Source organism: Grus americana, chromosome 22, assembly GCF_028858705.1.
Source record: "Grus americana isolate bGruAme1 chromosome 22, bGruAme1.mat, whole genome shotgun sequence".
Taxonomy (NCBI): Eukaryota; Metazoa; Chordata; class Aves; order Gruiformes; family Gruidae; genus Grus; species Grus americana.
In genome coordinates this window covers 1,016,392-1,038,677 of record NC_072873.1, presented here as the reverse complement: position 1 = coordinate 1,038,677, position 22,286 = coordinate 1,016,392, and the positions used below count along the sequence as shown (strand labels likewise).

The window sequence follows — 22,286 nt, the reverse complement described above, 5'->3', positions numbered from 1 at the left end:
AAAACACTCCTCACACTTTTTTTTTTTTTTCCTAAAGTTTTATTTTTTATAGTAATGACATGAGAACAGAAACATTATTTTTCACTTTATTATACAAAAAAAAAAAAAGAAAACCAACAAAAAAAAAAACCTCAAAAAAAACCAACAAAAAATAAGAACCGAAACCCAAGCAAACCGGGACACCGCAGATGCGAGGCCCCCGCATCCCGCTCAGCCGTACAAATTCCAAGTTGGGATTATTTTTTTTTTTAATTTTTTTTTGTCTTTTTTTTAAACCTACAAAAACACTCTTTAAATATTAGAAAAAAAAGATGATTTTTTTTTTGTATTTTTTTTTTTTAATGTAATTCACAAGAACTTCCATCTAAAGGATCCCGGGTTTTTGTGGCAGTGCCAAAATGCACTCAGGTTCAATTCTCTTGCAGCGCAAACGCCTTTTCCCCCAATTGTCGGCGCTGTAAGAATTTTTCATTTTTATTATTTTTTTATTATTATTTTTTTTAAAACAGAAAAAAAAAGGGTTTTTTTTGTCTTTTTTTTGTACTAAAAACACATCCACTAAAACACGAACGGTGCTGGGTACATTCAGCAGAAAAGGGATGGGATTCCCTGTCGGGGATTGGGGGGGGAATTAAAAATTGGGGAGAAAATTAAAGGAAAATCCCAAATGGAAAGGGGGGGGGGGGGAAGGAGACAGAGGGACAGACAGACACGGGGGACACACACACACACACACACACGTGCGCACACACACACACCCACCCCCGGCCGGGTTCTTCGGGGCCCCGGTCCCGGGGGGGGACATGGGGGGATTGTCCGTGCGGGGGCACCCAGGTTCACCCCCCCCCGGGTTTGGGGTCAGTTTCCCCAAAACGGTGTTTTTTCAGCCCAACGTGAGGCGAGAGGCTGTGACGGGGGTGTCGCCTGTCCCCCCCATTGAGGGGGTCCCCAGTTGTGTTTTGGGGTGACTCAAGGTCTTTGGGGGGGGCTGGATTTGGGGTGCTGAGAGCAGCAAACCTGGGGGGGCCCCCCTTGCAGCCAGAAAAACCCCAAACCTGCAGCTCGCCCCCCCCCGCCCCCTCCCAGCCACCCGCTGAGCTGAGATGGGGGTGAAGACAAAAATGGCTGAATTAAAGCACGAGAGAAAAAGCCCCCCCCGGCCTCCCCTCCCCAGCCTGGGCGGGGGGGGGAAGACGCCCCCCAACCCCTTCCCTGGGGCCCCCCCAAATCCTGTCCCCCAGCCCAGCTCCTCTCCGGGGACAGGGTGGGGGGGGGGACCCGAAGGGACAAACCTTGTGCCCCCCCTCCACAGAGTAGAGGTCTGGAGGGGTCCCCAACTGAATCGGGCATTTTTTGGGGGGGGGAATGGGGTGGGGGGACGGGAACCCTGCAGGGAGGTGCCATGGGATTGCTGGTGCTCGTGTCTGCTTAAAAAAATGGGGGGGGCCCCAGACAGGCGCCGCCAGGCCCCCCCCATGCACCCCCACCCCGGTCCCCGCAGCCCCATCCCCCTCCCAGGGAGGGAAGGGGGCATCACCCCCCCCCCCCCAAATAAACCCAAACCGCACCAATATTTACAGCATGGCTGGGGGGGAGGGGGCAAGACCCCCCCCCCAGGTGGGGAGCAAACTGGGGGTAACTGGGGCAACTGGGAGGAGGGGAGCGCTGGGGCGAAGGGAGAGGAGCGGCTTCACCAGAGATGGGGGGATAAATGGGGGGGGGGGAAATGGGGGGGGAAGAAAAAATAAAAGATGGATCTTTCTTGTTTTATAAAAAGGAAAAACAAAAAAAAAGAATAAAATAAAATACAACGGCACAACAACCACCGACAACACAGGGGGGTGCTCCGGCAGCACCCCCGCGCCCCCCCCCCCGTTGGTCACGCTGAGCAGGGGGGAGCCGCGCGTGCCCCCCACCCCGGCACACACGCTCACGCGCACACACACACACGCACACACACGTCGTTCCCCCCCCCCCATCCACCCCCACCCCCCCCCGGGGACACGCCGGGTGGTCACGGTCCGTGGCCGGCGCTCCCAAGTGCCGTGGATGCGGAGGTCCCGGTGAGCTCCCGGTGCAGCTTCCAGACTGTACAAGGGGTTTTTTGGGGGGTCGGGGGCTCCCCGAGACGCTGGGGGGTGCGCAGAGAGGGGAGTTGGGGGGGAAGAGACATCGTCCCAACGGCTGAGTCCTGAGCAACTCGGCTCATGCTCCGCGCCAGCTGCCTGGGGCGGGACGGGAGGGGCTGCGGGGGGGTGGTGGGTTTTTTTTTCCATTTGTGTTTTTTTTTTAAGAAAAAAAAAAGGGGGGGGGGATTTTTTTTTTTTCCTGTTTTTGTTTTCTTTCTATAAAGTCCGGAGCTGGTAGCGAGGGCGTGAAGGGGGCAAGGACGGGGCGACCCCCCAAAAATAATGAAATCTCAAAAAAAAAACCAACAAAAAAAAAAAGAAATAAATCGTTTCCCCTCCCTCGGTAAGGGGTGAGTAAGGGGGGGTGGGAGGGACGGGGGGGCTCACCCTCTCCCCCCCCCAGCCCAGGGCGGGAGCGGCCCCTGGCTCCCCCCCCCGTAGTGTGAGCTCGGCAGAGGGGTCCCTCCGGCCCCCGCTCCCTGGGTTGGGGGGTCCCACGGGGGCCTGCGGCTCGCCAGGAGGGGCAGGAGGAAGAGGAGGAAGGGGTTTTGGGGGGCTGGGGGCGGGGATTTGGGACCAAAACCGAGAAACCAAACGCCGTTACTAAGAGCTTGGCCGGATCAGTTGGAGTCGGAGTCGGAGGAGTCCCCCGAGGAGGAGGAGGAACTGCTGCTGCCCTCCGAGTCGTTGTCATCCTCATCCTCATCATCCTCATCCTCGTCATCCTCGTCGTTCTGGGGAGGGGGGGTGGCAGAGAGGACGGGGGGGTTAGCGTCAGGGTGGGGGGCCCCAGCTGCCGTCCATCATCTCCCCCCTTGCCGCCCGCTCGCCCTCCCCGCTGCGGCATGGGGGGGTCCCCGCGGAGGGCGGAGGGTACAACCCCATCCCTCCCGCCGCTGCCACCCCGGGGCGGGGGGGGGGGATGGAGGAGGGACGCGGGGCAGGAGTGAGTTTGCAAGGGCTCAGCTCGGGGGTGCCGGGGCAGGGGAGCGTGCCGGAGCAGCGCGCGGGGGTCCTACCCTCACCTCTGCCACTGCCTCGCTACACGATCCGAGGTAGGGTACCCGACCCGCCTCGTGCCTCAGTTTCCCCCCTCTAAAGCCAGGGAAGGAAGAGGCGTGAGCTGAGACCAACGAGGGGGTCGAAACACCTCACCTGTCCGGTGGCGAGCACAAGGCACGGACACGGTTTCTGGCCCCAGCGCCATCCAGCATACTCTGATTTCAGTTGCACCGGTGTAAAACTTTGACTCTGGTGACTTACTCGGCATTCACACTGGCGCAAACGGAGCCGAGACCAGACTCAGTATCTCCACCAGGAAAAAGACAGGAGATTTTTCTCTGCTCACTGGGGGCTCTGCACAACCCGCACCTCTACGTCCCGAGGCTGCTCCTAACTACGCCCCGCGGCTGCTCCTCGCACCCTCCCCGGGGACGCCGGGCAGGGGTGGGGGGGATCCCGTTCCCCTTCGCCTCCCCGTGTCCCCCCCCGCTTCCCGGGAGCTCCTCCGCCACGGTCCTATCTGAGCCCGGGCGCGGATGCCCCCCCAGCCCCAGAGGAGGGTGAGGCGGGGGGCAGAGCGAGCGGTACGGGAGCGGAGCGGGGCCCGGGACGGCCCCGCCGCCCTCCCCACGGCACGCACCGCAGCCTCACCTCGTCCCCGTCCTCGCTCTCCTCCTCGCTGCTGGACTCCGAGGAGTCGCCGCCTTCCTCTGATGAGTCGCCGTTGTCATCGTCGTCGTCCTCGTCTTCATCATCATCTTCCTCCTCCTCTTCCTCCTCGTCGTCATCCTCTGACTCCTGCGGGGCAGGAAGGGGTTGGTCGTGGGCGGGCGCCCCAGGACACCAGCACCCATGGGTGCACCACCCCGTCCTTGGCCGTTGGGTTCCTCCATCCACCCAGCGGGATCAGGGGGCTCCAACCCCACACCCCGCCCAGGAGCCTTTCCCCATTTACATCACAAACAGCCCCAAAAAGGCTCCCGGAGCGGGTGCCAGGGGATGCCTCAGGCTTCAGAGAGGCAAAACTCAGACCAGGGTGGGTTTTGAGCACAGATTTGGGGAGGGCCCTGGGTTTGTCATCTCAAGGAACAGGCAGGCAGCAGGAAGCACCAGGGACGCCTCGAGGCATCTGGGTCCCCCCCCGGGACGCCCTCCCCAGCCGGGAGGGCGCTGGGTGTCCCCAGTGCAGAGCACGGCCCTCGTGCACTCACCGACTTGGACTGCATCGTCGGCTTCATCTTGGGGTTGGGGCCCCGTATCTTCCCTATGCTCTTGCGTTTCTGCAAGGGGGGGGGGAAAGCAAAACCATTCAGAGCTGCAGGGCTCCAACGCGGCTCCTTCCCAGGCCCCGGAATCCCTTGGGGGGCTCTCCTGAGCTTGGCTCATCTCCCGCACAGCCTGACCTCACCCAGGGCTGATCCCAGCCCAGCCCCAAGCCCCCGGGCTCCCCCCACGGCGCTGCGGGGTGGATACTCACGTTGGAAGTGTGCTCCTTGTAGGCAGCCCGCTCCTGGGGCGAGAGGCTCTGCGGAGACAGGGGAGACGGTCAGGGAGCAGGGAGGGCTGGGCAGCACGGAGCGGGGCACGGAGCTGGGAAGGACTCTGGCACGGGGCACCCCCTCCCCACATACGCTTTTTTAAAGGCCCTCTAAGTTACAAAATGCCAAAAAAGGGTCTGGGGATGGCGGTTCCCAGAGGAAGGCTGTGAGCAGAGACCACCCCGAGCCTCCCCAAGAGTGATCGACCCCAGAGTCCCCCAGTGCCCCCCCACCGGGCATCGGGGCATCAGCACTCACCTTGAGCCAGATGTCGAGGTGCACCTTGTACTGTTTCTGCTGCTCCTCCGCCAGCTTTTTGTAGTGGTCCTTCTGGCCCTGGGAGATGCGCTGCCAGCGGCTGCCGATCTCCACCATCCGCTCCTTCAGCGGGAGGTGGTTCAGCTCCCCGTTCGACAGCAGCTCCTGGGAGAACTTCTGGTAACCGTTCCTGCAACGGGGGGAGCGCGGAGATCGGATCAGAGGGTGTGCACAGAGAAACGAGGCGTAACCACCATCTATCCATCATCTCCCCCCACCATGGTCCAGTCCACACTCCCTCCACCCCGGGGCTGCTCCAGGCTCTTTTGCACCAGCCAGATCCAACCTTTTGGACCCCAGACACTCACATGGGGGGTTTCTTCGGTTCTCCCTGGAACTTCATTTTCTTGGCGGAGTTGGTGGAGCACGGAGGGGCCCGCATCTCGCTCAGCTCCCTCTGAGCCAGAGGAGAAAGAGGGGTCAGGGAGACAGAGGCAGCACTGGCCGCAGGGGCACAGCGAGGGGCAGGAAGGAGCGGGGACCCACCTCGTATCGCTTCTGATCCTCCGCCGCTTTCTTGATCCACATCAGCTTCTCCTTCTTCTCCATGTTGTTCCAAGTGGCTTCCATGGCCTTCAGCGCCTTTCCCCGGTCGTTCTGCGGCACAGACCCCCGCGCCACATTAGATGCACCCAAGATGCCCGGGATGCCGGGGTGCTACCGCTGGCTCCGCCACGGACCACGGGGCACCCGCTCCCTTGCTGTCACCCGTCCTCCCCGCGGCTCCCAGCCCCAACCCGTTGCCTTGGGTGTGAAAGCAGGGGAGAAGGTACAAGGCGATTCCTGCCGCCGGGAGTGACGATCCCACTTCCAGCTCCTCTCCCGGCCCACTCCTCACCTTGAAACGAGCCAGGTAGTCTCCGATGACACTCTGTTGCCAGATCTCCTCGGCTGTTTTGGGAGACTCGGGCAGCTTCCCGCGTTCCTCTTTATCTGAGCCGTGCTTCTTCTCCGACTGCGCCTTCATCGCCGCTTCCCGCGCTTTGTACTTGGCCTGCGCAGGGGTGCACGGTGGGGATGAAGGGGCAGCATGCACCGGGAGGGCAGGCAGCAGTCACTGCAGCTTCCCCCAGTGCTGTCCCCACGGTAGCACCGGCAGCCCCCCACCACGCACACCTATGTCTCAGGACTCCCCCCCACCAGGAAAACCATCCGGCCCTTAAATTGAGGCTCAAGGACCCTCCAAGGTTTCTTAAGCTGCTGGGTTTTGACCCACCAGGTCATGAGAGGGAGAGGGCACAGCCAGCAGCACCCATCGGTGCCGACACCAGCACCCGGGTGATGGCTCGCTGGAGCTGTGATGCTCCTGGGGACAATCGTCCCCCAGCTGAGGTGCCCGGGGGCGAGCGAAGCCCCTTGCAGCAGGACAAGGACAGGCAGCACCCCCCGGCTGCCAGAGATGCCCAACGGAGCAGCGGAGGTGGGGATGGAGAAGGGTCGGGGACGGCACCAACCTTCTTCTTCTCGGAGAGGTCATTCCACATGCGGGCCAGGAGCCGGGTCAGCTCGCTCTCTGACAGCTCCGGCCGTTCCTCCTGCAGCTGCTTCCGCTTCTCCTCCGAGAAGATGAACATGGCAGAGATGGGCCGTTTGGGCTTCTCTGAGCTGGCCTGCGGGAGGGACATGGGGCCGTGGGTGGGGGCGAACCCACAGAAGGACCTGCCCGGTAGTCTCCAACCCCAGGAAAAACATGGTGAAAGAACCACAGACCGAATCCCTCAAAGCACCCTGAGATGCCAGCAACCCCATCCCACGTCTCTGGCGCGTGCTGCCCCGTCTCTCTAGTTGCCACTCTCACCTTGCCGGTCTCTGGTGAGGACTTTTTGGATGCGGGACTCGTTGCCCCTTTCCGGTTGCTGCCCAGCATCTTCTCCTCACCTAGCACCCGCTGCTGCTCCTCCTCGGGCAGGCTCTGGGTGGCACGGGAGGAGACACACCGTTAGACAGCCCAATGCTAACGAGGCTTTGATGCACTCAGGGAATAGGGACACTGGGGCGGGGGGAACTAATACACTCGGTTGTCCTGATCCAAAAGCCCCCCCAGCCAGGGCCAGCACCAGGCACTGCAGGCCTGGGTGCGCAGCCTGGGGGTCCCCACGCCTGTGTCACCCCCCTTGCCAGGCAACGCTCCTCTTCGCCGGCTCTGCCCCCTCCCCGTCTCAGTCTCATCTGCTGGCAGGGCGGGCAGGTGCCCGGATCTGGGTTTTCCACCCCCTGCCCCTGCAGACGCAGCCAGGGCCGCGTCACGTCCGCCCGGGGGCCGAGCACAACGCTGAGATGGCCTCGGTGCAGCTCCCCCCGCCTACGCCCCAGCCGAGGGAAGGAAGCGAGAGACTCGCTGCCGCCTGCACAGCCGCAGCCGCTGACGGCAACCCCTCCCGTGGCACCAGCCCTCTGATCAGCCCCGGCTTCCCCTCCCGGCTGGGGGGGCCCATCTGCACCTCCCAGCACCCAACTGGGAGACACTGGGTCAGGCATTAGGGCGGCTGGGGAAGGGTCAAGACTATGTGCAAACATCTCTGCGCAGCACCCATGGCGGGATCCAGCCATGTTTTGAGGCGAGCAGAAAGGGGCAGCATCAGTGCAGTCCCTGTTTAACCCATCTCAGCCCCCCAGCCAGGGCTCCCTCCCTGCGTTCGGGGTCTCCAGCACCCGATGGCCAAGGCAACCCCACGTCACTCACCTCCAGGAAGCGGAGGAGCTCAATCTCGTAGTCTTTCTTTTTCTGGAGGGAGATGGAGACACGTGCTTACACAGAGATTCCCTCACCCCAGCCCTGCCTCACGCAGTCCCCGACCCGGCCTCAGACCCCTCAGCAACAGCATCCTCCACCCGGACCCTCTGCTGGTCCCACACACGCGGTCTGGGGAGACCAAGGGAGGTGACTGAGGACCTCAGGGGGAGCTGGTGGTCAGGACGACCAGAACAGGCACTGTGGAAGGATGAGGGGCTCATTTCCAGCGAGATTTGTAGCCCAAGCTCTCCCATCCTCTTCCTCCCTCACCGCAGCACTGGTGCCCATCTGCCTGTCCACCCGTCTGTCTGTCCCATCCTCAGCCACTCACCTGATCACATTTTTTGTGGTATGCGTCCTTTTCCTTCTGGGAGAGCAGTTTCCACTGCTGGCTGCACAGCACCATCCGCTCAGTGCTGGGCACATCTTTCATGTTGGCCATCAGCTCTGCGCAGTACAGGGAGTAGCTATTCCTGCAATCGACGGAGGGACCCAGCGTTAGACACAACCCGCCTCGCTCACATCCCCTCTGCGGAGCTGGCTGGGTGCTAAGAGCCACCCAAGACATCCCCCCCTCTGCCCTCTGGGCTGCACTGGGCAGTGAAGCGCTGCGCCACAGGTGCCTGCTTTTAGGGAAGCTAGGGGTTGGATTACACCCCAACCTGGAGCACACAGCATCACTGTAAACCTCCCTCAGGTTCTCAGCAACGTATATTTAACATATATATTTAAGGACCAGTTTAATGGAATCATCGACAGCCCATGCCCATGGTCCCTGAAATGACGCTCTTGGGGCTCTCTAAGCCAGGCAGAGCCCCAGTTTCCTCGTTCACAAGAACCAGCATCCAAGAGCTCCGAGGGACGCATCCCTCACACCCAGACGGGGAGGGACAGGACTCACGGAGGTGGCTTTGTGGGTCGTCCATCAAATTTATCCTTGAGCTGGCGCTCAGCCTTGGTGAGGGTGGAGCGGGTGATGCCCTCCTCGCTGATGTTCAGCTCGGGGTGCTTCTGGATGTAGTCACGCATGATCTCCTGCGAGGGATGGAGAGATGGAGAGCGGTCAGGAGAGGGGCTCCGATCCCCGCCTGGCTGGGGGCCGGAGGAGGAGGAAAGAGAAGCCAACCGTTGCCCTACTCATCTCCCCAGGGGTACTTCTCCTTTCCCCGAACGTTGCTGGAGGAGGCAGGGCTCAGACTCGCTAGGGACCTGCAGGGATCTGGCTGAACCCCCACGCTGGCTATCGGGTGAGGCTGGCTAGCCGCCGGCAGCTGTGGCCGGGAGGCAGAGTGGCTCAGAGTGAACACAGGGATGAGTGTGGAGGGGGACGGGTGAGGCTGCTCCCTACCTCGTACTCCTTCCGCTGTTCCAGGGCCTTATGAATCCATTTCAGCCTCTTTTTATCCGAGAGTTGAGACCACTGCTTGCCCAGCGACTCTTTCACCTCCTTCGTGGTGGCCTGAAAACCCAAAGCCAGAGGTGAGGGCAGAGGGGTAAAATCCAAAAAAAGAAGAGGAAAAAAAAAAAAAGAGGGGGCAAAAATAATGCGGCCCGCCATCGTGTCACGGCGGCACCCGGCTTGGGGCCGTGGGGTGGCTGCGAGCTGAGCTCACGGCCGGGGAAGGGGGTGCGTGCGAGTGCGGGGCATGGCCAGAGGTGATGTCTGTGCTGGAAACCTTTCCTGCCCTGACTCAGGCTGTGGTCACCCCTTCGACTGCAGGCAAAAAGTGGGGTCTGTATCCCCGAGCCTCTTCCAGATGTGCAGAGCCCCTTCTTACCTCCGTCCAGACTGCTGGAAACTTCTAGCGGTGTCTTCCATCCCATCCCCCCTAAAATGCTTCTCTCCTTTCCCCCTCCTCTCCCCCCAGCAGCGGGGTACAGGACCCCTCCACACTCACGCTCACACGCACTCCCACCCACCGTACTCACATCTGGACGCACTTTCAAGTAGATCTTCTTCTCGTGGTTGTACCACAGCTGCTGGGGGGTCTTGGGTTTTTCAGGGACGTCGGATTTCTTGGCGTTCTGGATGAGATCCGGGTGATCTTCCCTTTACCCGGCGGGGAGGTGGGGAAGGGAGAGCGTTACGGAGGTTGCAGGTGGAAGGAGAGCACCCCCTAAACCTCCCTGCTAAGGGGCAACTGTCACTGCAGGGCTGAGCCTCCACGGGCTCAGATACTGAGGGGGTCCCCGAAAAGAGCAGGAGGATTTTAGGAGAGATTTGAGTCTGCATCAGCTACAAGCATCCCCTTTAATGTGCCGGGCTGGGCTGCATCCCTGGAGCAGCGGCAGGTCATCGGCAACGCCAGGACCCACCTGGGTCACAGCGACCACGTTCAAAGGGAAGGTCTGGGGGGAACGAGGTGGTCGGTTCAGCTTCTAGCCGTGCCGGTGGCAGGGCTCCTGTCCTCCCCTTCCAGACCCTAGCCCCCAGAGTGTGGAAGGTCCTCCGCTCTCTCTCCCTCACTGAGTCTCCCAGCTGCAGGGCTGCTCTCAGACACCTTTTCCTTGGTTGGGTTTTTTTTTGTTGATTTTTTTTTTTTTCCCCCCCAGCATTCTCCCCTCCCTTCTGCCTTCAAGCCGCAGCGCCCATCAGGGCTTCTTCCTCCATGAGCTACACGCAGGAGGGGAGACTGGATCTGCCTGGAGGGGCCCAGGGAAATGCCGGGGCAGCTGCCCGCTCACCTGAACCTTGCCAGGTTCCTCTCAAACTCCTGCTTCTCTCGCTGGAAGTCCTGGATGTATTTCATCTGGGGACACAAAGCCACCAGGGAGGTGGAGAGGGATGTCAGCACCAGGGAACGGGCAGGCAGGTACATCCCTGTCGACCCTGCCAGCTGGGCACCCCATCACCCCCACAGGGACTCGAGGGCTCTCCAGCCCATCAGAGTGGTCCTGCAGCTCCCAGCTGAGGGATTCCAGCCGGCCCAGGGATTCGGAGGCAGGTTCTCCCCCCTCTTCCTGCACCATAACAGCCCTGGGCAAGAGGGCACAGCAGGACTTTGTGCCCCGGACCTTTCCTGCCGGTGGCAAATCCACCCAGATTGAGAGCAGGGGAACCCAAAACGCCCACCCGGGCTCTGGCCAAGCCAAGGGCCACCTCCAGAGCTGGAGGTGAGATGGGCAGCTCTCCTCCCAGCATCTCCCACGGCTCAGAGCAGAGCCGGCCCCTCCATCCCTCGCTCGGACAGGGTGGCCATGGCAGGGTGTGTGATTTAACCCCAACGTTAAATACAGATCCACCCAACAGCAAAGTCACCATCCAGGTCTGTCTGGAAAAGACGGACCAACGGACAGACCCAGCCAGCCTCCACCCCACAGATCCTGGGAACCAGGACAGGGAAAGGAAAGGAAGTCTTACTGGTCTGACGGGACTAAACAAGCACCCGGGTTTCTCCCGTTGAGAGCCGGACTGAACCCTCACCAGGTAGGGGCTGGGCTCTGCGGGTTTTACTGGGAGAGCTGGGCACGCAGAGCCCAGCAAGAGGCACACAAGTGGGAAGGGGCTTCCTGACTCTCCCCCGTACCTTTTTCTTCTCGGGAAGCTCCTTGTATTTCTTGGACAGGATCTTGGTGAGATCCAGGTTGCTCATTTCGGGGTGAAGCTTGGCGTATTTGGCCCGCTTCTCCATGAAGAAGCGGAAATAGGGAGTCAGGGGCTTCTTGGGGAAATCGGGGTGTTTCTGGGGAGACAGCAGAGTGGCAGACACTGAGTGCAGAATCTGCAGCACCGCAGAGAGCACAGCCAAACCCCGCCGGCTCCCAGCTCCTCCCCAGTACCGGGGGGACCTGCCTCCATCCAGCCCCACTGGTGATCCCTGACATGGGAACACCCCGGCTTTGCATGCAACGGGGGTAAAAAGGCTGGGAACAAGGGCTCCCTACCCCAGGAACTACAATATCCCAGGGCTGGGTATCTCAGGAGCAGCCTCCAGCCATCCAGAGCTGTTGGCACAGAGCGGTTGTGCTGCAAGAGGGGAAACTGAGGCAGGAGGAGGGGAAGGGACCCACCTCCCGGGGACGGCCGGTGGCAGAGCATCAGCTGCCCCGGGGCCGCCTGGCAGAAAGCAGCACCCCACCCGACCCGGCAGGCCAGGAATAGGACGGCGGCTTCCCGGCCCCCCCGGTGCTAAACTTGGATACAGGCTGCCAGCAATACAGCCGGCCATATTAAATGTACCCTGGACTTGGCCCGGACCCAGAGCCCGCGGCCTCCGGAGCCTTGGGCGGCCGGCTGCGGGGATTACGGGCGGTGACGTGCCTGCAGGGGCTCCGGCGGCAGAGCCACACGGGTCTGGGGTGCCACACGGGTGACAGCCCCCCGTCCTGGGGAAGGGGAAGGTCTCCCTTTAGGGACCCATCCCAATTCCTGCCCGATACCTTGAGCTTTTTGCCCTTGTAAGGATTCTTCACGTGCTCTTCGGCGTCCATAATGAGCTCTGTGAGGGTCCGAAACTTCCTCACCTGCAGGGTTAATGAAGGGCCACAACCATGAACAGGCTGCGGGGACAGAGCAGATCCCTGCTCAATACCGAGCCGTGCTCGGCACAGCATAAACCCGCAGGGTTTCGTAATGCCACCGCGCAAACGACCCATCCCAGCGCCTCCGAAGGGTTCACAATGCCGACAGCAGCAGGATGGTGTTGGCACTAAGGACCAAGGACTCAGGGCACTGAACTTGAGCGATTCAAACAGCCCTGGGAGGTCACCGGGACGCTCGGTCCCTCTCGCCGAAACCCCTCCGAGCCCTGTGCGGCTGTCGGTTACCTCGTTAGAAATCTCCATCCACTTCATCTTGCACATCTCCCCCGAGAAGTCCTTGAAAGCCACTTTCTCCCAGTCCAGGTGGGACTCGGTGGTTTTGAACTTGCTCCCGTCGTTGGAGGGCAGGTTATTCTTCATGCACTCCAACAGAGTCAGCATGTCCTCCTGAGACCAGCGGTCTGAGCAGCAAAGAAACAGGCTTAGCAGCAGCAACGGGCAGGCAGCCTTCCCGGCAGGACACGGGGACTACAGCTCCCAGCGTGCAGCTCCGGACTGCACGCCAGGACACGTAATCTCCACATGCTGCCTCTCGAGATTAAAGATCAAAGGGACGTGGCTGTTTCCATCACCCTCAAGCAACTTTCTATGGGCCAAAACAATCCAGGCAAAGCTAGAAAATCCACTCGGTGCAAACCAGAGAGACTCGCTCATCCCAATACACCATCAGATAAGGCAATGGCTCTGCCATGCGGGAGCAGAGGGCTATTTCCTACGCACGGGAGTGAAGCCCTGCAGAGCGAGACGGGAGTAACATGCTCTCCAGCCAAGGAGGAAACAGGGAAACCCACTTTCTAAGTGGAAAAGATGTGTCCGGAGCAATAGGAAACCTCCCAGCGCTGCTTTTCCTTCAACTCAGAGAGCCTTGCCATCACCTGGGACCTAGCTCCATGTTGACCTCTGCCAAGGTCAAAGCTCAGAGACCACAAAGCAGGGGGGGTCAGGAGTCCGGCACGGTCCCCGTCTCGCAGCGGAGTCCCTGATGGCACAGGGGTGATGGTGATGCCACCCCAACATCCCCCGCGCTGCCGGGAGGAGCGTTCCCAGCTCCCATACTGACAAGCTGCCGGGATGGCGGGATGGGCACACAACGAAGCCGACGAGCCTGGAGCAACCGGGCGGCTGGGACGGGCAGAAGTCCCGTGCCGGGACAGGCAGCAGGCAGGATATCCCAGCACCGAACGTCCCGCCCAGCACCAACTTCAGGGCTGCTCCCTCGCCAGGGGAATTCCTCTGCCAGGCACCCTGCTCTGAACTTACGTGCTCTGCAAAGATGGGTGGCCCTGGGGAAAAGCAGCGAGCCTGGGAGCGGAAAGAGAGGTCCCCGGGGACGGCCTGGAGGAGGAGCAGAGCCCCACGCCGCACACGCATGGCCCCGACTGCTTCAGCCTGGGCTGGGCACCCGAGCCCAAGGGCTCCCCGGGTGCGGGACTGGCTCTGCACCGCGTCCCCTGCCCCATGTCACTGCCGGGCCAAGACTGGGGCGTCCGGAGCTGCCTAAGGGACACAGAGCATCCCGGCAGGACGGGGACAGCAATGCTGGCCATGGATTTGAGGGGAGCATCTTTGTCCCTCCATCCCCAGGAATGAAAACAAGCCCCCAGAAATACCCAGCTGCAGTTCTCCCCCTGCACACGAAAATGCCACCTCCAGCTCCTGCCTCCACGTCAGTCCAGCAAAGGGCAACCCCCCCGAACCCCAAATCTGAGCGAGAGATGTTAAAGGACACATGGGACATGCAGCCAGGGTGGGGGAGCGCAGCCAGGACCTGTCCCCCCACCCCATTTCGTCTCTTGGACCTGTCAGGTTGGGGGGGGTCGAGGCAGGAACAGTTTGGGATCCGACCTCATCAGGTCTGTTAGGGAATAATTGGAGGGGGGGAAGATGGAAAGAGCCCCCCCGTAAAGCAGGAAGCCCAGTGGCTCGGGACGTGTCTCCACACTCCTGGCTTTGGAGCCCTGAAAAGTCATGAAGGAGGAAAAGAGACGGGAAACCCCCGTCCCCCGCAGTGCCTGTGGGGGGGATCAGAGCTGGGGGGGGCACCGAGCCCAAAATTCTGTCTTCCTATTTTTCCCATCCACTTTCCAAACCCGCCCAGGCAAGGACCAAAGAGGTAGAATTGGGCTGAAGCTGACGCCGACTTTACTCGCAGACATCAGGAGAAATAACCGAAAGCAGCATCGCCACAAAAAATCCAGTGGGGAGGAAGAAGGGGACGAGAGCCCCCAAACCTGCCCCCATCAATAAGCTCTGTGCCTCAGTTTCCCCCCCCCAGCACAGGAACACCTCGAGACCTTTGGCCCCGCATGACCCCGCCGCTGGCAGACGGCCGAAATAACCACAGCCCGCAGGAATACGTAAGAAACTGTGGAAACCTCCCAAAAACCCTCGCCAGCAGTGGGGTGGGGGCCCCGCACTCAACCCCCACATCCCTCTATCCCCCCCACTCCTCGGACCGGGCTTTGCTGAAAAACGCCAGAATTGCGGAGTTCACCCGCCAAGATGAATGGGGTTGTCTGTGCCCTGGGACCGATTTATCCCCGGCTCTCCTGGCATCAGCCGGGCCGGGTCTATATTAGGAAAGCTGCCCCGGTGTAATTAAATCCATCTAAAGACCCGGCGAAGGACACGTGCTCCAGCCGGGTTCGCTCGGGGCAACAAACCGACTGCGGCAGGGGAGGAAAGACGGGGGGACCAGGTGGGTGAGAGGGGCCGGACTGCGCTCCCCAGGGTTTGGGGGGCACCCAGGGAGTTTTTGGGTGGCGGGGTAGCAGAGCCTCACTGCCCAGGCAGGCTGCCCCAAATAAAACATCCCTTTTTCCTTGTTTTCCTCCCCGTTTTCCAATAAAAGCTGAACCTCTGATGTCATCCTGGGGTCTGGAAGCCGGAGGCCCAAGGTAACGGCTCGGCTTTTAATGCAGCCCAGATGTGCACGGTGAAGGCAGCACCTCTTTGTGCCAGCCCCCCCCCAACCCGCCCTGGCTGAAACACCAGCCACCCAAAAAGAGCATCCCCACTGCCCCAAGCCGGCGGCCGCCCTTCACCGGGGCCGGAGGGGCTGACGGCGCACCGACGCGTGCATCCGCGCGCTCGCACACGTGTGTGCGCTCCCCCGTGGCACAGCCGGGATCGGGAGAGGCAAATCCACCACCGCCCCCCCTTCCCCGGCACAGTCGGGATTTGCTGGCGCCCGCATCCCTCGGACAAAAGGGCCACCCCAAGGTTTTTTATTAGTTTTAAAAAATAAAAAACCCGTGGCAGTGGTATTCCCGTGGGACCCCCCGGTGTGGTCGGGGGGGGGGGGGGCTGCAGGGCCGGGGGGGCTCACCTTGGTTTTTGGGAGCTGTCATTTCCAAGTCTGCAGGGCACTCGGCTTCGCCGTTCATCCTCCACCTGCCTGCGCCCAGGACGGTCCCCGCCGGCTCCCTCGCGCGCTACCCGAGATCACTCCCGCTCGGCTCTGCAAGCAAAGGGAGACCCCCGCTAGGCACCCCCCCATGCCGGGCAGACCCCCAAGCCCTGATGGGGAGTGGGGGGGCTGACCCAGGTGTCTTGTGTCTCTCTATTTCCCCCCCCCCAGATAAATGAGGCGCTGGGATCCCCCCCATGCCCAGCCCTGTGAGGTTTGGGGGGGCTTGGAGAGGGGGTGTGGGGAAGGGGTAATAAGGGAGGAGAAGGTGGGTGCATGGGGGGGTCGAGGAGGGGCAGGGAAAAAGGGTTTGGGGGGATGTCCCTGTGGGGGGGCGGGCAGGATCCGGAGGGGATCCACACAGATCTGAGGGGAGACGGATTCAAGGGATGTCCCTGGGGTAGGGGGGAAGGGATCCCCAGACCCAGGGGAGGGGGGTCAGGGGGATCTGAGGGATCTCCCAAGGGGGGGTCGGCCCCCCAAAAGGGGGGTCTGAAAGGAAGGGACACCACAGATCCAGGAAGATGCTCCCTGGGGGGGCAGGATCCAAGATCCAAGGGGCCTGAGGGTGCCCATGTGGGGAGCTCTGGGGAAAGACCTCCACACGCCTGGGGGGGTCAGGGCTCTTCCGAGGGGGCAGGACAAACGGGGGGATATTTCAACAGGGGGGCTCCGGGGGAAGGATTCCACCAGATCCTGGGGGGGGTGAGCCAGGGAGAGGCCTCGGTGGGGGGACCCCAGAGCTGGAGGGGGAGCACGATGCCAGTGGGGGGATCCCAGGGCAGGGGGAGCAGGGCTGGAGGCCTGAGCGGGGATCGGCCCGGGGGGACAGGCCGCAGGCCCGGGGGAGCAGGGCCCAGACCCCCCAGGGGGGAATCCGGGCCCGGGGGGATCCCAGGGGAAGCCAGGCACCAGCGGGGGGATCCTGGGAGGGGATCCAGGCCCTGGGGGGTCTGGGAGAGACCTGGGCCTTGGGAGGGGTACAGGGGGATCCGGGCCCTGGGCCCGAGGGACGACTCCCCCCGGGGGGACATCGGGGATCGCCCTGGGGGGCACAGGCCCCACTGAGCCCCGGGAGGGGATTGGGAATCGCTGCAGGGCAGGGGATCAGCCCCTGGGGGCAGGACAGGGATCACCCTGGGGCAGGATCAGACCCCCAGGGGGGAAATTGGGGATCGCCCAGAGGGGCTGCAGACCCCAGCAGGCCCTGCGGGGAAGGAGCATCGCTGCGGGGGGGGGTGGATCAGCCCCCGGGCAGGGGGGGATCACCCCGGGGTGTGATGAGCCCGGGGGGGGGAAGCATGGATAGGGGATGGCTCCAGGGTTGGCTCAGTCCCCGCGGGGAGGGGGGTTGGAAGGATCCGGAACCACCTCGGGGGTTAGATGGGGGATCGCCCCGGGGTGGGATCAGCCCAGCCCCCGGGGGTGTGGGCCCAGGGGGATCGCCCCGGGGGTGGGTGAGTGGGGCGGGGGGGGGGGGGGAAGGCGGGATCGTGGCAGGGGGAGGGATCCATCGGATCATCGCGGGGCGTGGCGGGGGCGATCGCGGTGCGCGCGCAGAGGGATCCCCGGAGGCGGAGGGGGGGGGTGCGGGATCCCCGGGGGGGGGGGGGACGGACCGGATCCCGCGCCGGGGGGGGGGGAGGAGGAGGAGGAGGAGGAGGAGGAGGCGGGGGAGGAAGGGGCCGGGCCGTCGGGCGGAGGCGGGGAGCCCGCACATGCCCTGCGCCGCCGGCCAGCTCCAGTCTCCTCCTCCGCCAGGCAGCAGGAACCGGGTGGGACCGAGCGCGGGCGGCCCCGGCGGCGCCTCCCCGGCCCCCTCCCGCCCCCGGTTCCCACCCGGGCGCCAGCGAGCCGCGCTCCGCCGCCTTCCCCCCACCACTTCCCCCCCCCCCCCTCCTCCTCCAACACCAGGGCAGACAATGGAGGCGAGTCCGGGGGACCGGGGGAGCGGAGAGGGGCCGGGGGAGCGCGGAGCGCTCCCCCGGCCCCTCTCCGCTCCCCCGGTCCCCCGGAGCGATGCGATGCTCCGCGGCTTCCCCCCCCCCTACCTCCTCCCCATCCGCCACCCCCCCATCGTTACCGGCCGGCGCGGCCGCTCTCCGCCGCGGCACACAATGGCCGGGCTGCGCCCGCCTCCGCCCGCCGCTCCTTCCCCTCCACCCGTGCAGCCGGCGCGGTTATAAAGCCGAGACAAACCCACCTCTCCGGGCTGCAAGGGGGAGGAGGAGGAGAGGAGAGAAGGAGGAGGAGGAGGAGGTGGTGGTGGTGGAAGGAGGAGGAGGAGGGGGGGGGAGCTCTAGCCGAGCCGCCGCAGCCCCAGCCCCGCGCCGGAGCCGCTGGGGGAAGAAGAAGAAGAAGAAGGAGGAGGAGGAGGAGGGGGAAGGGGGGGCGGGGATGCCCGGCTGGGGGCGGCCGGGCAGCTGCAGCGAGCCGGGCGAGGGCAGCGCGACCTCCCCGCACCGACCCCCGGGGAGCGGCTCCTACCCAATCCATCCCCCCCCCCTCCTCCCTTCTTCCCACCACCGCCGCCCCCTCCTCTCCTCTCCTTCCCCACCCCACCCCCCCCCTCCGCGACCCCTCCTCGAGCCCAGAAACACCCACCCACCCAGCGGGGGGCTGGAGCCCCGCTCCCGGTCCGGAGGGAAGAAAGGAAGAAAGAAGGAGGAAAGAAAGGCGAAAAAAAAAAATGAAGGGGGAAAAAAAAAAATCTATAAAAAGAGAATAAGGAGGGGGGAAAATAAAGCGCGGGGGGGGGGGGGGGAGCGGACGAGCCCGGGCACGCACCCGCCGGAGCGCGGCGCCGAGCTCCCCGCCGCGGCGCGGGACTCACCCGGGCTGGGGAAAAACAACCGCCCAGCGCTGGAAGCCTGCCCCCGAAATCCAGCTGCGGCAGCCGGGGAGGGAGGGAGGGCGAGCGGGAAGGAGGGAGGGAGCGAGGAGGAGGAGAGGGAAGGGAAGGGAAAGGAGGGAGGGGGGGGCACACCGAGGCCGCCGAGCCGTGCGCTCCCCCCCGCCCCGAGCCCCAGCGCGGTGCCCCCCGCCGGCGCGGAGCGGGCCGGAGCGGGCGGGCGAACCCCGGCGGCGGCTTCCTGCCCGCGGGGCCTGCGCGAAAACGAGCCTTTTTGTTTCCTTTATAAAAAAAAAAAAAACCCTAATATTTCCCCCCTCCAAAAAAAAAGCACCCACCCTAAAAATCCCCCTCTGGCGGGTGCAAAACTCCCTTTCCCGGCGGAGCGGCGGCGGCGCCTTACCGAGCCCGGTGCGCGGCGGCGGCAGCGGGAGCCCGGGGAGGAACAAAGCGCCTCCTCCAGCCCCGCCGGCGGAGCGGCGCGGCGGCGAATGGCGAGCCCGGGCGGCGCGGCACGGCGCGGCACGGCTCCCCCGGCGCAGGCACGTACCTGCGGGCCCGCGGCTTTGGGGGGCCGCGGCTCGGCGGGGCCGGGGCTCGCTCGGCGGGGCCGGGGCGGGGAAGCGGCGGTTGAACGGCGGCCAGCTCTGCAGCGCTGGCCCCGGGCGTGGACGCGCTCCAGTCCCCGCAGAGACGATCGCGCTTTCCCCCGCCTCCATGGCGCTGCGTTTTCTCTTCCAATCAGCCGGGCTCTGAGCGCCGGGGTCCGCCGCCAGCCTCCGCCGCTCCCCAAGCGGCACCGCCGGCCGCCGCCGCCGCCCCGCGCTCCCGCCGCTTTCGCCGTGTTTTTTATTGCTCTTTGCTTTTGCAACACTGTGGCGAGAAGAAAAAGAGGAGGAGGAGGAGGAGGAAGGAGAGAGGAGGGAAGGGGGGGGGAAAGGGAAAAAAAAAAATCTCCTTACATGTGCAACAATCCTCGCCCGGCGTTTGCATAAAAAAAAAAAAAAGAAAAAAAAAAAAGAAGGGGGGGGAAGCGGAGGGGGGGGGGAAGCCGAGCCGAGCCGCCTCCCGCCCCGGTGGGTCCCTTCCGACACGGCGGGCAGCGGCGGGGCCGCGCTCCCTGCCCGCCCCGCGGCCCCGGGCAGCCCCGGGACACGGCCGCGGTGGGGGGTTTCCCCGGCGGGGCGGGCGAGGGGCAGTTTCCTCCCCTCCCTCCGCTCCCCTCTCCCTTTCTCCTCTCTCTCTCTCTTAATTTTTTTTAATGCAATTTCTCCAACTCCACCTTTGTTGTGCTGGGCGTCATTCCCCGCAGCCAATCCCGGCCGGGCAGCTGCCTGCAAATTACCGGCCATCCCGAGCTGCCTGCAAATTACGGGCCATCCCAGGCTGCCTGCACACTACCGGCCACCCCGGCCTGCCTGCACGGTACCGGCTGCCCCGCTGCTGCTCGTACGCTACCGGCCGGCCGGGGCTGGCTGCAACCATCGGCCGCAGGCCGCCTGCACGCCACGGCTGCTCCAGGCCTCCGGCGCGTTCCCGGCTGCCCGCGCGCTACCGGCGAGCTCCGGCCATCTGCGTGCTGCCGGCCGGCCGTGCGCTACCGGAGAGCTTTGGCCATCTGCGTGCTGCCGGCCATCCGCGCGCTATCGGCGAGCTCCGGCCATCTGCACGCTATCGGCTGCCTGCGCGCTACCGGCGAGCTCCAGCCATCTGCACGCTACCGGCCAGGCCGGCGCAGGCAGCTCCAGCAGGCACCTGCCGGAAGGCAGCGTGGAGCGGGAGGTGGTGGGGACCCCCCCAGGGATGCAGGATGAGACCTGGGAATGTGGGGTCAGGCCCCAGGGCTGCCCGGCTTGGCCGGCTGCACGGGAATGGGCAAAATCCAGGGGATTTTGACCCCTCTTTATATGGGGAAAAAAAAAAGCCCCAAATCTGGGTGCAACTGGCCCCCCCCCGGCTGATTTGGGGGTGTTGGGATGGCGATGGGGGAAAGCCTGGCGCTGCAGGTGGCGTCTTTGGGCCTTATTCCCAAGCGAAGGATCAGCCAGACGGATGGACGGCCCCTCCGCCACGTCCCGCGGTCCTGCCTCCAGCCACCACGGCTGCCAAGGTGTGCCAAGCTGTGCCAGCGCCGAGCGGTTAATCCCTCCAGTGAAAGCTTGAAAAAAAAAATATATATGTTTATATGGAAAAGGCCCTCAGCTGAGCTGTTTTTCCTGGTCTAAATTAGGTGAAATGTCACTGTTTTGCAAGAGGAAAAAAATTGCAAAAGAAAAAAGAAGAACACAGCAAAATATTTGGACACAATCTGGCCAAACACGTGAAAATCAACATTTTTAGTTTTTAACTTTTTTTTTTTTTTTAAAACCAAAAAGCCATTTCGGATGGGGAGCACGAACACGTTACGGCCCCGATGGCAGAACAGATCCTCCCCACGATGCAATTGCAGGGCTTTTGCCACCGAGGAGGGACACCGGAGCCCTGGAAACCAGCCACAAACCCCTGCGGCAGGTGGGCCGGAAACGGAGATTCCTCCAATACGCACCCCAACCACTCCCCTCCTTGCTCTGTGCCCTCCCCAGGACTTGCTTCTTACCAAGGGAATTTTTTAATTACAGTTATTTTTGTAGACAAGGGTTTTTTTTGCAAATAAGGGTACAGTAAAACAGCGCAAGTGCAGCCTTTTTCTTGGCTTTTTATTTGCATTTTCACTTGTTCGGTGCACAAACAGCACCAGAAAGCTTTCCACTGTGCGCCCGGAGGAGATCCCAGGCTGTCACAGGCAGGGGTGCAGGCAGCACGGCTGGGGGCAGCTCAGCTGCCTGATGGCACGAAGCACCCAGCGCTGCGGCAGGCACCTGCACCCCGCCGGCACCCGGACTCTCCCCCTTCCAGGGCTGATGCTACATCACCCCAGCTCGAGCTCTGTGCTCCCCCCCTCCTCGTTAGCAAACCTATTAACTAGTAATTTTTTTTCCCCTCGCAGCTCACACCCTGCTGCCAGCCTTTGCTGCAGGTCCCTGCTACAAAACACCGCCCAACCGCCCAGCCTGGGCTAAGTCAGGCTCAAATGAGAGCTTGACCTAAATCCCCCCCAACCCAGGCTGGACCCCGCGGCAGTGACCTCGGTGACATCTCCCAGAGAATAAAAAGCTCTTCCCGGGCGGGTAGCGAGGAGGATGGGGTGCAGGCAGATGCCTTCCTCCATCACCTGCACGGCAGCACTGGCTCTCGGAGGCAGGGATCGCAGCAGCGCGGCCGGCCGGCGGCAGCGGCACGTGGAGCCCTCCTGATGGCACGCGGCGCGGCTTGCCCACGTGAGGCCAGCGGGACGGGCAGCTGCCGGATCCGCAGGCCTTGGGCCGAAAAACACCCGCCATGTACCTCCGTCTCCAGAAAACAAGGGCCAGCAGCTACGCCGGGCTCGGAAGCAGCCGGAGACGGCGCCGGGATTTATCCCAGCCCCACGAGAGCCTGCGGGGTCCCGGCCGGGAGCAGTGTCTGCCCCGCAGAAAGGCGCAGGTGTCTTCCGTGGGGGCAGCAGCCCTGCTGAGTGCTCTCGTTAATGAGACTGTGGGTAATTGGGGTCAATGCGGTGCCAGCGTGGTCTGGATGGGGGGGCTGGGGTGGGCTCTGCGGCCCCCGGCAGGCGGCTCAGCATCGTGCGGCCGGCAGCGATAGGGCAGCACCCTGGGGCACAGGGGGGAGAAGGGGGGGCTGAGCACCCCCGGGAGGCCACAGGGAGCATCCTGGGATGGCTGCA

At 63.1% G+C, this 22,286-nt stretch overlaps 1 protein-coding gene across 19 annotated transcripts; it reads right to left on the bottom strand.

Annotated features, from left to right (window-relative positions):
• Positions 1-34: 34 nt before the first annotated feature.
• Positions 35-19,758, bottom strand: UBTF (upstream binding transcription factor). Of its 19 annotated transcripts, none has more exons than XM_054801228.1 (23): positions 19,486-19,758; positions 19,074-19,396; positions 15,592-15,723; positions 12,489-12,664; positions 12,102-12,185; positions 11,249-11,404; positions 10,407-10,471; positions 9,642-9,771; positions 9,070-9,180; positions 8,623-8,756; positions 8,053-8,194; positions 7,671-7,712; positions 6,786-6,899; positions 6,442-6,597; positions 5,826-5,981; positions 5,474-5,584; positions 5,296-5,384; positions 4,928-5,117; positions 4,609-4,656; positions 4,343-4,411; positions 3,783-3,929; positions 3,285-3,404; positions 35-2,863 (listed from the first exon to the last, which is right to left on the bottom strand). In XM_054801228.1, the coding sequence occupies exons 3-23, from the start codon at positions 15,647-15,649 to the stop codon at positions 2,750-2,752; spliced, it is 2,412 nt and encodes an 803-aa protein (XP_054657203.1). In that variant the 5' UTR covers positions 15,650-15,723; positions 19,074-19,396; positions 19,486-19,758; the 3' UTR covers positions 35-2,749. The 19 variants fall into 19 exon arrangements, with proteins under 19 accessions (XP_054657203.1, XP_054657211.1, XP_054657213.1 ...); XM_054801236.1 differs by having other exon boundaries at positions 9,651-9,771; XM_054801238.1 differs by having other exon boundaries at positions 9,663-9,771.
• Between the last annotated feature and the right edge of the window lie 2,528 nt (positions 19,759-22,286).